The sequence below is a fragment of the Petromyzon marinus genome, assembly GCF_048934315.1.
Source record: "Petromyzon marinus isolate PM22_M1 ecotype Great Lakes invasive population chromosome 84 unlocalized genomic scaffold, UKy_Petmar_22M1.pri1.0 chr84_unloc.4, whole genome shotgun sequence".
NCBI lineage: Eukaryota > Metazoa > Chordata > Hyperoartia > Petromyzontiformes > Petromyzontidae > Petromyzon > Petromyzon marinus.
In genome coordinates, this window is record NW_027422641.1 from 542,682 (window position 1) to 557,736 (window position 15,055).

The window sequence follows — 15,055 nt, forward strand, 5'->3', positions numbered from 1 at the left end:
ATAGGCAAGAGTTTGACTGCTGTGTAACAGAAGGATGGTGGAGCTGTTTGGGCTTGCCAACAGCTCGACCAGTGGTTTCAAGATCAGCGTCTCTGGAGGAGTTTTGTGAAGGATGTCCGCCTCCAGCAATAACGGAGGGCGGAGGAGTGATGCTCACAACAACGAGCGGAGTGCAGAATGAGTAAAATGCAGCAAGGTGGAACAGTAGGGAGCACAGGTGGTAGATCTGCCAGTCATCCCTGTCACTCAACCCATGACACCTTTATCTATCCTGTAACCTACTGCCCATGAGCCTTCGACAGTCCACATGACCTCAATGTGCACTTAGCCTGGCACAAACACTTCGTTGACGTCACCAATTTTGACTGGCGAATGGCTTTTATTGTTATTGTGTTTATGTACCCACCCCTTCATGTGCCGTACTGGCCTTCTTAGATGCTCGCTAGCAGAACTAATCCCAATAATGTAAAAAACGATATGGGAGATTTTTCTCATTTGTATCTTGTATGTTTGTGTACATCGCCTATGTGTGTTTGTGGCGAGCCATGCTGCACAACAAACTCAGCCACAGTTATCAATAGCACGTGATATCTACACTGGTTTTGGGTCCTCTCGGTTGTGTCTGCATTAAATGAGTGCCTGGTACAATGGGTAATCAGTATAACCTATGAGACAAACGTGGCCAGGTGTGGTGCTGGCCATTTCTACCCCACTTTGCGTGCGGGTCTTCAAAGGGGCTCACTAACAGCACTTGACCCACCAGTCTGTGGAGCTACATGGGGGATGTTTGTGTTGAAGCTCGTGCTGTCGGCGTAGAAGACGCTCGACAGTTTATCCTCTGTAGGGAGCACGCATCTGCTGTGTGTAGCGTGGAGCTGTACGATAGTGAAACCAATAGAGTTGTTGCGCCTTGGGCGTAAACATCAATGTATGTCCATTTGCCAGGTGTTATTTTTTTCATTTCCTGTGGAGATGTGTTCTGTATGAGAGAAAAAGCGACTGAGCCCACGCCCTCACCCCCTTCTCCCTATTGCATTATCTCCTCCTACTATTTGACTACTCATAAAATCATACGTATATAGTGACACCCCAGGGATAAATTAATATTGCTTGTTATAGCACATTCTTGTAGAAAGAACGCTGGTTAAGTCAGACCGGCCTGTATATGTACAGTATAGATATTTAGTTTGCAGCAATGTAATACACACAGCTCAATGCACAAAGAGTTAAATGTATAAATATCTCATACTAAAGAATGGATTACTTGGGTTTACAAACATGATGTACAAAACTCGTTATAGTCTCATGCTCTGCATGCTGTTGTAAATGCACGTGGTGCATACTCACTGACCAGATGCTTCATTATTATTTATACTAATAAAAAATGTTAAATTAAGAATTTTTTTCATTAATTTCTCATGTTAAACAAATATAGGGCGTTCATCCAGCGGTAGAGAGACAATGGCTGCTGATGATGTAACGTGCCGCTCATTTTGAAGGATTCCTAAGAGACAGTGCAAGTGGAGATTCAAAGGCATAGGAAGGTGGTTGCACAGACACCTGGACCACTGCTGTCCTGTATAAGTGATTTATTTAACATAATGAACATTACAGTAACATTGACGCTGCCTCATGTGTGTACTTTAAGTTTTGGCTTCCCCACACAAACACACTACCTCCACAAAAGGTCATGTTTACTCATTTCTGTGAAGCGTATTCAAGTTTAATTTATTAGGTATAGCCCTGTGAGCCATGCCGCTCTTAAGTCGGGTGCAACCGCAACAAACAAAATATGAATCTACATTGCAGAAAACTATTAAACCACAACCAGACCAAAATAAAGCTACAAAAACAATGTAACAGCAGTAATCATAGGAACTGTGATTTTAAAATTAAGAATAAACATAACATGTACGACAAAACCTGCAGCCATAGCTGGCAACACGACACTCCCAGTGTATGATGTGTGAGTGAGTCAGCAGCAGCGTGAGTGAGTGTATGATGTGCGAGTCAACGTATGATGTGCGAGTCAGCGTATGATGATTGAGTCAGTATTAGGTTGAGTGAGTATATGATGTGTGAGTCAGCGCACGATGTGTTAGTCAGCGCATGATGAGTGAGTCAGTGTATGATGTGTGAGCGAGTCAGCGGCAGAGTGAGTGTATGATGTGCGAGTGAGCCAGCACACGATGAGTGAACCTGTGTATGATGAGTGAATGGGTCAGTGGTTGTGCGAGTGTATGATGTGTGAGTGAGTAAGCACATGATGAGCGAGTCAGTGCATGATGTGTGAGCGAGTCAGTGCATGATGTGTGAGTGAGTCAGTGCATGATGTGTGAGTGAGTCAGTGCATGGTGTGAGTGAGTCAGTGTATGATGTATGAGAAAGTCAGTGTCGGCTCCCTCTGCTCGCACTGTCGCCCCCTCCTCCCCCCGGCTCCGTCGCCCCCCCCACCCCCGGCTCCCCCGTCCCGTCGGCCCCCTGGCTCCATCGGCTCCCTCCGTCGGCTCCCCCGGCCCCCTCACAAACGGCCCCGCCAGCCGCTGCTGGGAGCGCGGTATGTGACGTCATAACACTGCTAGACAATCTCAGAGTACCCTCTACCCATACATTGAGAGCATGGGAGTGCCCACTACATAGGGACTACCCAAGATCAAACCTGGCTCCCACCCTCTAATCGTCACTCAACTAGAGGTGACGCTATCCCGATCATTGCACATTACAACGCAATTTGCCGTCTGCGTGGCATCACGATGGTCGAGGCAGTGAGCACGTGGTGTCACGCAGCTGCTTAATCTGCTAAAACTGTGTGGCGTTTTGAATTAGGTTCACATTTTACTTTTTTTATCGTTGTGTTGTGTTGATGTGAATATTCCAATAACAATTTTAAGCTTTCATTACAATTTAAATAAGTCAATGTATTCACAATCAAATACCTAAAGTCACAATTGTACCTAACCGAGACCTCTCAGATTTTAGTAGCAACATTTTATTTTTTTAGAATTATTCTTCCCTGTACCTGGATAAAATTACACGACTATGCTTACAGGTGACACGTGGTTTGTTTTCATTTTCTTCAGGTGACTCGATGCATTTGTCGTGATGGCATCAAAAGATCCTGCATATGAGATCATTAAAACCAACGAAGTGAATCTGCAGAAATACCTCCAGGCGAAGTCTTCAGAAGTGCTTGACCATTCCTATCAAACAGGGATAGTCCTGGACAGTGAATACACGTCTCTTAACAGCGAGAATGACCCCGTTGTGCAAACACGGCGTCTGGTTAACCTGGTGCTCATAAAGGGAGAACAAGTCTGCATGATATTTCTTTAAGATGTGCTCGTGCGACTGAGATCCGAGATCCCTCTCTTGGATCAGTGGATCTCACAGCATGAGCAGCAGCTCAACGTGATCGGTGTCGATCTGAGCAGAACTGCGGGTAAAGCCATCCCTGGAGCAGCTTCTCGTGAGTGATGCTAAACTTCACATAGCCATTCACATGTCTCTGGCAAGTTTAGGTGAAGGAATTGCTTTGAACTGAGATTGTCATTTAATATTAGCAAACTGCACCACCCTTGCATGACAACATTCCTCTCAGAAGGAGGACATTTATATTCCATTCCATAGCAGGGAAACTACAATTTATCAGCAATTGGGAGGAAAGGATAGATGGATAATGAAAATGTGTGTAAATATCAAAAACTTACATCCACACTGGACCCCAACATTCATTAATTCGTCATATCCCACACCTCCCTTTCCTTGGAAAAGACGTAAACATGGTGATTTTCTACCTCCTCTTCAGACACAGACATGGTATTTAAGCTGTAATAATGTAATGACCTATGAAGCTCTCTTTCAAGTGTCAAGCCCAAGATGTTTGGCAATGGCAGCAAACCCATCTGCTGCCATGGTCTCCATGACTTGGTACAATCTGGATTCCACCAAGGCCATGTCATTGAAACTATTCCCCTATGCAGGGCAAATGACCATTTCTGTTAAACTATGGATGCTGCTTCTAGTTGTTGACCTTTGGGCTGCTTTTGACACCACTCCATCCTCTTGAATCTTCATGGCGATGCAGGTGTTGTCTGACAAACTTATGTCCTGGTTCTGCTTCATGCACAAAGCTGTCCCTGCCAGACTGCGCTGCCCTCTCCTGGATCTTGATGCATCGAGAAGAACCTATGGAGACACTCAACCTGTGGGGCTGCGGCATCGGCACCGAGGAAATGAAGAGACTCCAGCGTGGACTGCACAGATGTAAAGAGCTAGTGTAAGACTGACACACCTCGCATTCACTACTTCACAAATTGTGCACGCATATGTATGTGTGGGTGTGTGTGATATTAACTCGTCTTCAAATGAGTAGCAGGTGCGTTGTGTAAAACATTGCTACTCGGGAGACAACGGCGGCCGGGCACGATGCTGGTCACCGACGCCATCATATGCCATACTCATGTAAACACTCGGTCTTGCGTAGCCCATGCATGAATACAACTTGTGACGAAATTATTCCCCTTGCCACTGCCATCATTGTCCTCACTCCTCACTTCACTCCTCTCCCCGCACTCCACGCTCACCCATTTCCTTATACCTCCCATTAACCCCCCCAATTTGCTCCTGCCTTCACTTTTCCCATAACCCCACCCGTCCCTTGCCCATCTCTTCACTCTGCCCCCATACTCACGCCCACTCATCCATAGAGGGATAATGTTTGGTGAGTAAATGCGTGCCTGCTTGAGTTGGTGGGTGACTTGGGGGATGGATCGATGAGTGAGTATGTTGAGTTAGGTGATGATGTGAGTGAGTAGGTGGGTCAGTGCTGTGTGAGTGGTTTGGTAAATGAGATAATTAATGTGAGTGGGTGAGTAAATGTATACTGAGTAGGTGGGTCCACAGTGAATGCTGCACTCACTGTACATTAAAGTACAGAAGGAAGAAAAGTTATGCATATGGGTGGCTGCTGTAACGCTTTCCATCATCTTCAGCAACATTTAATTCGCAATAATTATAGCCCTCACACTAGGCGCAGGAAGTGAGGTGACCGTAGGCCACATTTAGAAAATGGAGCCCTGATAGCGACTCTGCGGTGGAGAGTGAGGGTAACGGTTTGATTCACGTGGCCGATTCAAGTCCCTTGTTTACAGTGGACCATGGTCAGTTATGGTTGCCCCCACTACAGAGACAGCTGATATGTAATGGGTGTCATTCTTAGTTGTAAAGCATTAAAGAGACAGATATCCCCCAAGTACCCCATACAAACTGTTGGGGAAAGTGAAGCCCGTGACAGAGAACAAGCACACACAACTACACTGCACTTTAGAGCACAAAGACAATCTCCCCGTGGAGCCTGCATACACTTTTGAGGCAAGTGCTGATCACACTTCCCTGACTAGCACCGTCCTTGGCTGTCTTTCTCTCCCCATTGCTGATGTTTACACACCATACCAGGTACTCATTTAAGGCTCAGGCACCATAGAGGACTTCCAGGACCAGATTTTTTTTTTATCACTCACCACTGATGCTGTTACCAGATATTGAACCCAGGTCACTTAGTAATGGAATGGTGCCAAGGACTTCCCCACAATTTCCATAACCACATTCAAATACGCAATGAAAGACACTCGTATATACACACACAGACATGTACACAGTGTACATATAAACTCACACACTCCTACACATGTACAAGTAAAGCCTTTGGTCACTCCACTGCTGGATAAAGCACTCCCACACCATGCAGGTCTTGGGGGTTATTTGACCATACATCACCACTCAAGTCAGTGTGGGTTGGTGTAGAGCATAGAGATGAATGTTGTTCCATTACCATAACGCAGCTCCGCAGGCTACAATAACTGTTATTATGCATGTTAGTCACGGGTAGAAGTAGAAGCACCATCCAGGCTCGATACTTTATAGATTTTCAGATTTATTAGATCTTACATGTACACTAATATACACACTTTCATATATGAATACACACACTCACATGTACATAAACACTAATATCCATATACACGTATATTTGCACATTGCTACACACTCACACACACACACTTATACACACCCCTGTTTGAGTCTGCAGTTTTAATGTGACAGTATTTTTTTACGTTAAAATAAATGCAAGCAATCTTCATATAATAAGGATTAGCATTCATAAGGCTCAATTCGTCCAGTGATCTGATTGCGCCATTGACAAAATTAGTTAATATACGCATGTATGTGCAGGCAGTCCCAGGTTTATAGAAATCCGAATTTACGGAAATGCAACCATAAATAATGTAAAAAAACTCAACGTGTGGAAATGTTAGCGTTAGTTACATAAGTGCAACTAGTGCAGCGCGTTGAGGTTGGATATTAATACTGCGGAGCGAGGCTTAAGCCCCGCTGCAACCAAAATGTCGCCTTCACCGAGCCCGAGCTTCACGAGGATTAAGGTATTTTTTTAATATTGTATTATATAATTATTTTCCTTTTGTAGCATTACGTATTTGCTTGTTTTCTATGCTGAGAACTATATATTCCCATGTTTTTATTGCTGGTTTTCATTTTAAGTTCATTTCTTGAGTTATTTACTTTAATTACTGTGTGTGTATGTAGGTGTGTAGACGAGGTAAAACAACCCCCTACCTCCGCGTGGTGTCGGACGGGCAACGCTGTCATGGACAGTGCTGTGGGGGGGAGGGCCAATTCCGATTGGCCTTTCCTCTCTTGGTGTCAGTGACCACCACAGCGGCTAAATGGGGGGGCTGGACAGGTGTGAGGGGCTGGTAACCCCTCCACCTTCATTTAACCACTAAACTACGACCAAAATTTTTTACGAACAAGCTTGTGCCGGAGTCCCCGGGGGGACAGGCGTCTATGACGTCTCCTGGCCAAACCCCATTTGGCGGAGCCAGGAGATTGAATCTTTACCCTCGGGGCTCCTCCAGAAACAAAAAATGCCACTATGGATGGCCACATGGAATGTTCGAATGCTCACTGCTAAGGAGAGGCTGCCACTCCTTTGTCGGGAGCTGGACCAGTACTGCCTGGATCTCTGTGGTATTCAGGAGGTCCGGTGAACCGGCTCTGGTTTCTGCCACCATGAGGGGTGGGCAGTCCTATACTCGGGGCAGGAGACTGCCAACCAACAGGGAGTGGCTCTTCTTCCGGACAAAAGAATTAAGGGGGCGTGGGAGCGTGGTGGTGAGGGGTGGGATGCTGTAAGCCCCAGGCTATTTTGGGCTTGCCTTCCCATCAACCGGAGGCGAGGAGTGGTGGTCGTGGTTACTTATGCCCCCACTGAAGACGAACATCCGTGGAGGGATGCAGGCAAGGCTGATGAGTCAGATGCCTTCTATGACCTCCTGTCACAGGTGCTAGCTAAGTGACCCCTTGGGATGGAGTCATCTTGTTAGGTGACTTTAATGCCCGAGTTGGTCATGATGCTGGCACCTGGTCTGGAGCAATTGGAAGGCATGGGCCAGATCAGCTCAGTAACAACGGTAGGAGGCTGCTAGATTTTTGTAAAGCCCATGGGCTTGTAATTACCAACACGCTGTTCCGGTATCGGCACATCCATACAACATCATGGATGCATGCCGAGTCCAAGCAAGAACATCTGCTGGACTACGTAGTGACAGAACAGTGGATGCGGGCCCATGTCCTTGACACCAGGACCTACCGTGGAGCTGATCTACCCTCTGACCATCGACTAGTCATCTGTACGATGCGCCTTCCATTATTCCACTCCGGTGGTGGGTGTACACCCAGGACCCCATTCCAATCTAAGGTGGCCTGGTCTCAGCTAGCTGATGAAAGTTGCATCGCTTGTGGCAGGGGTTGGCATCGTCCCCCATTCCTGCAGATGTCGAGGGTAAATAGGTGAGATTTAGGACTGTGACTCAGGCAGCTGCAATGGCTGCTTTGGATACATGGTCCAGACCTCCCCAGAGACCCTGGCTGACAGAGGAGGTGTTCAAGCTGGCTGAGAAAAAGCCACAGGCCCACTCTCATTGGCTACAGCATCCCACGTCGGAGAATGAGGAGGCTTACCGCAGCCTTCGCTCGGAGGTTCGGAGAGCTGTGAGGCGCTGCAAGGATGGGTGGTGGTCGCGGGTTGCTGAGGAGAAGTAATCTGCCTCAATGGCCCATGATCACAAATCCATATTTAATTCCATCAAAAAGTAACCTGCAGCGCCACACTTATTACCAACATTAGGGGAAAAAACAGTGATCCAATCTCCGACCACCAGGAACAGGTTTTCAGATTTGCCGAGCATTTCTGTGAAGTCCTGGGGGAGGGGAAATCCCTCCACCAGGAAAACATCGTGGGACAAAGTGGGGATGACCCTGTTGAGGCTGCGGTGCCTCAAATATTGGAAGAGGAAGTCACCCCCTGTCTGGCTGTCTGAGGTGCCATCTGTTGAGGAAGTACTGAAGGCGATCCAGAGTCCGAGACAAGGAAAGGCACCGGGCAGAGATGATCTCCCCAGCAAAATGCTGAGGGAGGGCGGCGTTTGTGCACAGACTGCCCTACATGACATCATAACAACAGTCTGGACCACTGGACGGGTTCCCCAGGACTGGAAGGATGCCCTGGTGGTCCCCATCTTTAAGAAGGAAGACCGCACAGACTGTAACAACTACAGGGGCATCTCACTCCTCAGTGTACCAGGAAAGGTCCTGGCAAGGATTATTCAGGAACGGGCGGTCCTACACAGATGCCATATTTTCTGTCCGTCTGCTACAGCAAACAAGACCTACATCTCTGCTTTATTGACCTGGTCAAGGCCCATGATACCATCAGTAGGCCTGGGATCTGGGTTGTTCTTTGTGCTTTCGGAGTCCCTGACACGCTGCTCACGATCATTAAGGACCTTCATGATGGTGAGCGGGCCCGGGTATAACTACGTGGCCGGGAGTCGGAAACCATTCCCTGTTAACATTGGAGTGTGACAGGGATGTCCTCTGGCTCCAACATTATTTAACATCTATTTCGACCACGTAATTCGTGAAGCCTTCAGTAGTTGTACCGGAGGAATTTCCATCTGGTACAGATACAATGGGAGGCTGATCGATGCCCGGGTGCGGTCAAAGGATGGCTCCCTATTGGTCAACCACGTTGTGTATGCCGATGACCTGGTCATTTCGGCTCACTCAGAGGAGGAGTTGGAGGCGCTGCTGCTGAAACTGTGTGCCATTTAGAGGTCGGGCCTTACCATCAGCCCCACCAAAACGAAGCACCTGCCTGGGTATTTTGTACCATCGGGCACTCCACCCCCACAACTCCCAATCGGTTATGGGGCAGTTGTGGAGAGAGTCGAGAGATTCCCATACCTGGGCAGTGTGCTCATGACCGGCTCCGGTTTAACAGCAGAGGTCTCACTCTGAATCAGTCGAGCGGCATTATCTTTTCATTGGTTGCGTAATGCTGTGTGGAAGCTACCTGGTCTGTCGCTCCGCAAGAAGCTTCAGGTCTTCTAGGCCACAGTCATTCCCTCCCTTCTCTATGCTTGTGAAATGTGGACCCCCCTAATGAAACATTTTCGCCGGTTAGAAACATTTAGGCTGGCCTGCCTATGATCAATCTTGGGTTTAACCAGGCTGGATTGTGTGAGGAGCTCACAAATCCCTGAAAGATCTGGACAAAGTCCAATCGGTGAGCTCCTCCAGCAGGCAAGGCTGAGTTGGCTGGGCCATGTAGCCCGCATGTCCAATCACCGCATGCCCAAACAGCTTAGGTTTGGCCGGATCAAGGGGGCTAAATGGGGGTGGCACGGGCTAGAGAAGAGATGGAGTGATGTGGTACAGGAGGATGTGCAGCTGAGTGGACTTGCCGATGACTGGTACCAGTGGTGTCAAGATCGGCCTCTGTGGAGGAGGCTCGTGAAGGATGCTACTGGGCAGTTGGAGGCAGTCGCCCACCAACAACAACGGAGGGTGGAGGAGCGACGCTCACAACAACGAGCAGAGCGCCGGGTGGCTAAACCACAGCAAGTTGGCACTGTAGGGGGCACAGGTGGTGCATCAGCCAGTCATCTGAGTCAGTCGACCCGGTGCACCTGGGTCTGCCCCGTGACCTGCCAGCGGGCGTTCGACACTTCACGTGGCCTCAAGGTGCACATAGTCTGGAACAAGCGTCGTGGTGACGTCACCACCACTTAGTGGCGAATGGCGGTTGTTGTTGTAGACGACAAGCGGTAGTGTCGTGATTAGCGCTACGCTGCGCTATGAACCCGGTGTCCCGAGTTCGATTCCTGCTCACGGCCAACACCAGTGACGATTATCTGAACAGGACTTGGACTTCCCCTAGGTCGATTCAGCCTCAAATGAGCACCTGGTGCGATGTGTAAACATCACCACTGGGTAGACAAAGACGGTCGGGCGTGTTGCAGGCCACTCACCTCGTGTGCCGTTCCGGCCTTCATAGGTATTTACTAACAACACTTTCCACTACAGTCTGTTAAGGCTATAAGGGGGATCTTTGTATTTTTTTGGAGACGAGGTCTTGCAAAACAACACCCTTATAAACACAAACACGTTTCAGATTATAAAGGTACAGTGCAGTATAAATGAATGGATAATTGTGAGTAAACTGATATTTGTTAATGCCACAAATATCATATGCTTCTGTGTTATATATGAAACAATGAGCAGCTTTGCTCATGAACGTTTGTGCTGTGGTCACGTGCACCGCCATTGTGAGTGTCCCTCACTCAACGCGTGTTTGACTCCGCGGTTCCCGTGGGCTCAGTGAGTCAGCGCTGTCCCTTCTCCCGTCCACCCGGGTTTAGGCTGAGTGAGAACGAGATCAGAGGCAGCGGACTCCGACTTTTAGCCGACGGGATGTTGGAGAGAGAAGGGAGTTTGGAGACGTTACAGTGAGTAATGTCCTGATGCACACACACTTATATAAGTACTGTACAACTATACAAATATATATACATACAGACACAAAACACAAAGATACTCAGTATAGCATAATAATGTTGTATTTTAACGTCGTTTATAACTACATTTTTATGCACTCATCAATTAAGTTATTAGCCACACTTTTTACAGCACTTTTAACCACTATTAAATAACACTACAAATAAATCTTTACTTAAAGCTTTCGTGACTGCAGGAATGCATACTCTTTAGGTCTTTTGGTCAAGGCACGTAGATAGAAAATAATATTTTATTATTTTTATATCTACGTGACTTTACCGAAAGACCCAAAGAATAACAATACAATTACCATTGTCACATTACCTACTATAACTAATGATATTATTTTAAACTATGTCATGTTAATACAGTAGATCGTCGATTATCCAGCGGCTTGGGAGGGAAGGGGTTACTGAATTTTGAAAAACAGATTATCGCATCATTATTTAAAATAGCTTGTTTTTGCACAATCTTGAATAAGATTATGTTTTTAGGTGGTCTGTATATATATTGACTGTTTTAAATAGTTTACAATATAAAAATCGCTTAACTAAATATACAAAGACATATTAAATATCTTGCTGTATACTGACTATTTACTGTACCGCACTCACCACTCCAATCTCGAAGACTCTGCATGGGGTGATGTGCGTACTACGCTCTTGTTCAACAACTTGTGTTAGACATCGACTTGTGTTTGACAACAACAACTTGTGTTTGACTACAACAACTTGTGTTTGACAACAACAACTTGTGTTTGACAACAACAACTTGTGTTTGACAAGAACTTGTGTTTGACAACAACAACTTGTGTTTGACAACAACAACTTGTGTTTGACAACAACAACTTGTGTTTGACAACAACAACTTGTGTTTGACAAGAACTTGTGTTTGACAACAACAACTTGTGTTTGACAACAACAACTTGTGTTTGACAACAACAACTTGTGTTTGACAACAACAACTTGTGTTTGACAACAACAACTTGTGTTTGACAACAACTTGTGTTTGACAACAACAACTTGTGTTTGACAACAGCAACAACTTGTGTTTGACGACAACTTGTGTTTGACAACAACAACTTGTGTTTGACAACAACAACTTGTGTTTGACAACTTGTGTTTGACAACTTGTGTTTGACAACAACTTGTGTTAGACAACAGCAACTTGTGTTTGACAACAACAACTTATGTTTGACAACAACAACTTGTGTTTGACAATCGTCGGACTGATGCAGCCTTCAGATCGGTGCTCTGGCAAACGCCGAATTGCACGGAATTTTTGCCGGATTGCACTGCATATTTACTATTTCTATGACTAGTTATTAGTCATGAAAAATGTATTTACGTGCAGTATTGTAATTGTTTAAGTTGTTGTATGTAGTGTATAATGTAATGTAAATATAATTTGACGAGGAAATTGGAGGATGTTCAGAGGAAATTAGGAATGAGAGGATATGGGAAGAGTTGTAGTGGAAATGCCGATATGCAGGCCAGGTGCTAAGTTACCTTGTGCTCAGACAGTTGTCACTGGGGGATTCCTTTCAATTACATTGTGATGAGATGTTCAATGAAATGCTTTCAGATGTGACCGCTTATAGGATGATGCAATATCGAAAATAAATCATGATTATTTGATCTATATATACATACACAGAGATTCTACAAATAGCCTTTAGCAGACTTTTGGTCATATACTGTTAGGGAACACCTAATGAAGACCAGAACGGCACATGAGGGGTTGGGAGGCCAGCACCACACTCAGACAACTAATGTTTACTTACTACACCAGGTACTAATTAAGGCTGAGTCGACCTAGGTGAGGCCCACGGCCGTTTTAGATATTTATCAATGAAGTTATCCGTGAGCAGCAATCGAACCAGGTTTGTGGCTCACTGTGCTAACCACTGCACCACTACTTACCTCGTGCATGCACACATACATGCATACACTAAGACACACATGTACAAAGATGCATAGAGATGGACAAATGTTAATGCACACGTAGTAGACATTCACACACATCACATTAAACCCAAAAACAAAAACCTAAACAGCAGTTGCTATTTGCAAGCTCCTATTAAAGTTGCCACGAGGTTCATTTGTGCACAATCTCCACAAGCACGACCCTCAACCACTGTCCCATCAACCACCACCTCCCCTCACCACCCCTCACCATCTCCCACTCTCTGCCCAGACCCTCCACCCATCCTCTCTGCCCCCACTAATCGTCTCTTCTCTCCCTGTAGGCTGTATCGGTGCTTACTGATGGACAAGTCGGGTTCCTCTCTCAGTGTCATCCTCAAGGCCAACAAAGGTTTGAAGAATCTTGGGTAAGCTCTGCTGTTCGTTTCTCACTTGTGCTCTGTACACGAACTGTGCTAATTGTTGGTGCAACGCTTCGTGAAGTAAACATTGAAATGTAAACCCAGCAATCTTGCTGTCTCTACATGGCAAGGCTGAGCAATATCTTTGTGTACGCCCAAATCACGCAGAATGCACCAAACTGAATCAGAATTGAGCCTGGATAGAGCCTGGATGGGAGGCCACCATGCATTAGTAGGTGCTATGGGTTACAGGAAAACTTTGTGGGCAGTAGAGGGCAGGGAAGAAAAATCTAGAGACATCTCACATTTCCTACACTTAATAACCATAACATTCTTATAATATATTTAAACATTTACGGGAGGCTGGTTTCACAAAAATGCCTGCTTAATCGAGTTCATTTTATAAATATTTTACTGTAACCTCAACACATTTGTTAAATTTAACACGTAGGCTAAACCAATATTCATATTCACAACATATTGTTAGCAGATACATTGATTGTAAACATCTCCCTGTGTTCCTCGATTAAAATGTACTACACTTGTGTGTGATCCTCTGTTGCAACTGTGTTTATATAAACGCAAACACTTTTCATATTATAAAGGTACAGTGCAGTATAATTGAATGGATGATTGTGAGTAAACTGATATTTGTGAATGTCACCTGTTATATATATAAAATGTATAACACAGAAGCATTAAACAATGAGCAGCTTTGCTCATGAACGTGTGCGCTCTGGTCATGTTCACCACCATTGTGAGTGTCCCTCACTCACCGCGTGTTTGACTCCGTGGTTCCCGTGGGCTCAGTGAGTCAGCGCTGTCCCTTCTCCCGTCCACTCGGGTTTAGGCTGACTCTCAACGAGATCGGAGACAGCGGCCTCCGACTTTTAGCGGACGGGATGTTGGAGAGAGAAGGGAGTTTGGAGACGTTAGAGTGAGTAATGTCCTGATGCACACACACTTATATAAGTACACCTAAACAAATATATACAAAAACAAAGATGGCATAATAATGTTGTATTTTAATATCTGTTATAACTTAATTTTTATGCACTCATCAATTAAGTTATTAAACACACTTATTGCAGAACTTTTAACCACTATTAAATAACAATACAATTACAAATGTCACATTACCTACTCTAACCTATGATATTGTTTGAAACTATATTATGGTAATACAGTAGATAAATTAAATTATCCAGTGGCTTTGGAGGGAAGGGGTTACTGGGTTTTCAAAAACACCAGATAATCGCGTCATTATTTAAAATAGCTTATTTTTGCACATTCTTCAATAAGATCATGTTTATAGGTGCTCTGTATATATAATATTTTAAATAGTTAACGATATGATAATCGCTTAAATAAATATACAAATAAACTAAATAAATATCCTGTAAAACATGACAGTATTTTATTGTACCGCACTCACCATTCCAAAATCGAAGACTCTGCATGGGGTGATGTGTGTACTACGCTCTTGTTCAACAACTTGTGTTTGACAACAACTTGTGTTTGACAACAACAACTTGTGTTTGACAACAACAACTTGTGTTTGACAACAACTTGTGTTTGACAACAACAACAACTTGTGTTTGACAACAACTTGTGTTTGACAATAACTTGTGTTAGACAACAACAACTTGTGTTTGACAACAACAACTTGTGTTTGACAAGAACTTGTGTTTGACAACAACAACCTGTGTTTGACAACAACAACTTGTGTTTGACAACAACAGCTTGTGTTTGACAACAACAACTTGTATTTGACAAGAACTTGTGTTTGACAACAACAACTTGTGTTTGACA

At 45.1% G+C, this 15,055-nt stretch overlaps 1 protein-coding gene across 2 annotated transcripts in view; it reads left to right on the forward strand.

The window, feature by feature from the left end:
* The first annotated feature begins 2,479 nt into the window (after positions 1–2,479).
* LOC142908469 (ribonuclease inhibitor-like) overlaps positions 2,480–15,055 on the forward strand; it is a 52,579-nt gene continuing 40,003 nt past the window's right edge. The window contains exons 1-5 of one of the 2 annotated variants that reach the window (XM_076059172.1): positions 2,545–3,466; positions 4,131–4,276; positions 10,782–10,868; positions 13,166–13,249; positions 14,094–14,180. In XM_076059172.1, coding sequence (XP_075915287.1) covers positions 4,170–4,276; positions 10,782–10,868; positions 13,166–13,249; positions 14,094–14,180 — 365 coding nt within the window. In that variant the 5' untranslated portion in view covers positions 2,545–3,466; positions 4,131–4,169. Of the gene's footprint in view, positions 4,277–10,781; positions 10,869–13,165; positions 13,250–14,093; positions 14,181–15,055 lie in introns of both variants that reach the window. The other variant, XM_076059173.1, reaches the window with a different exon arrangement.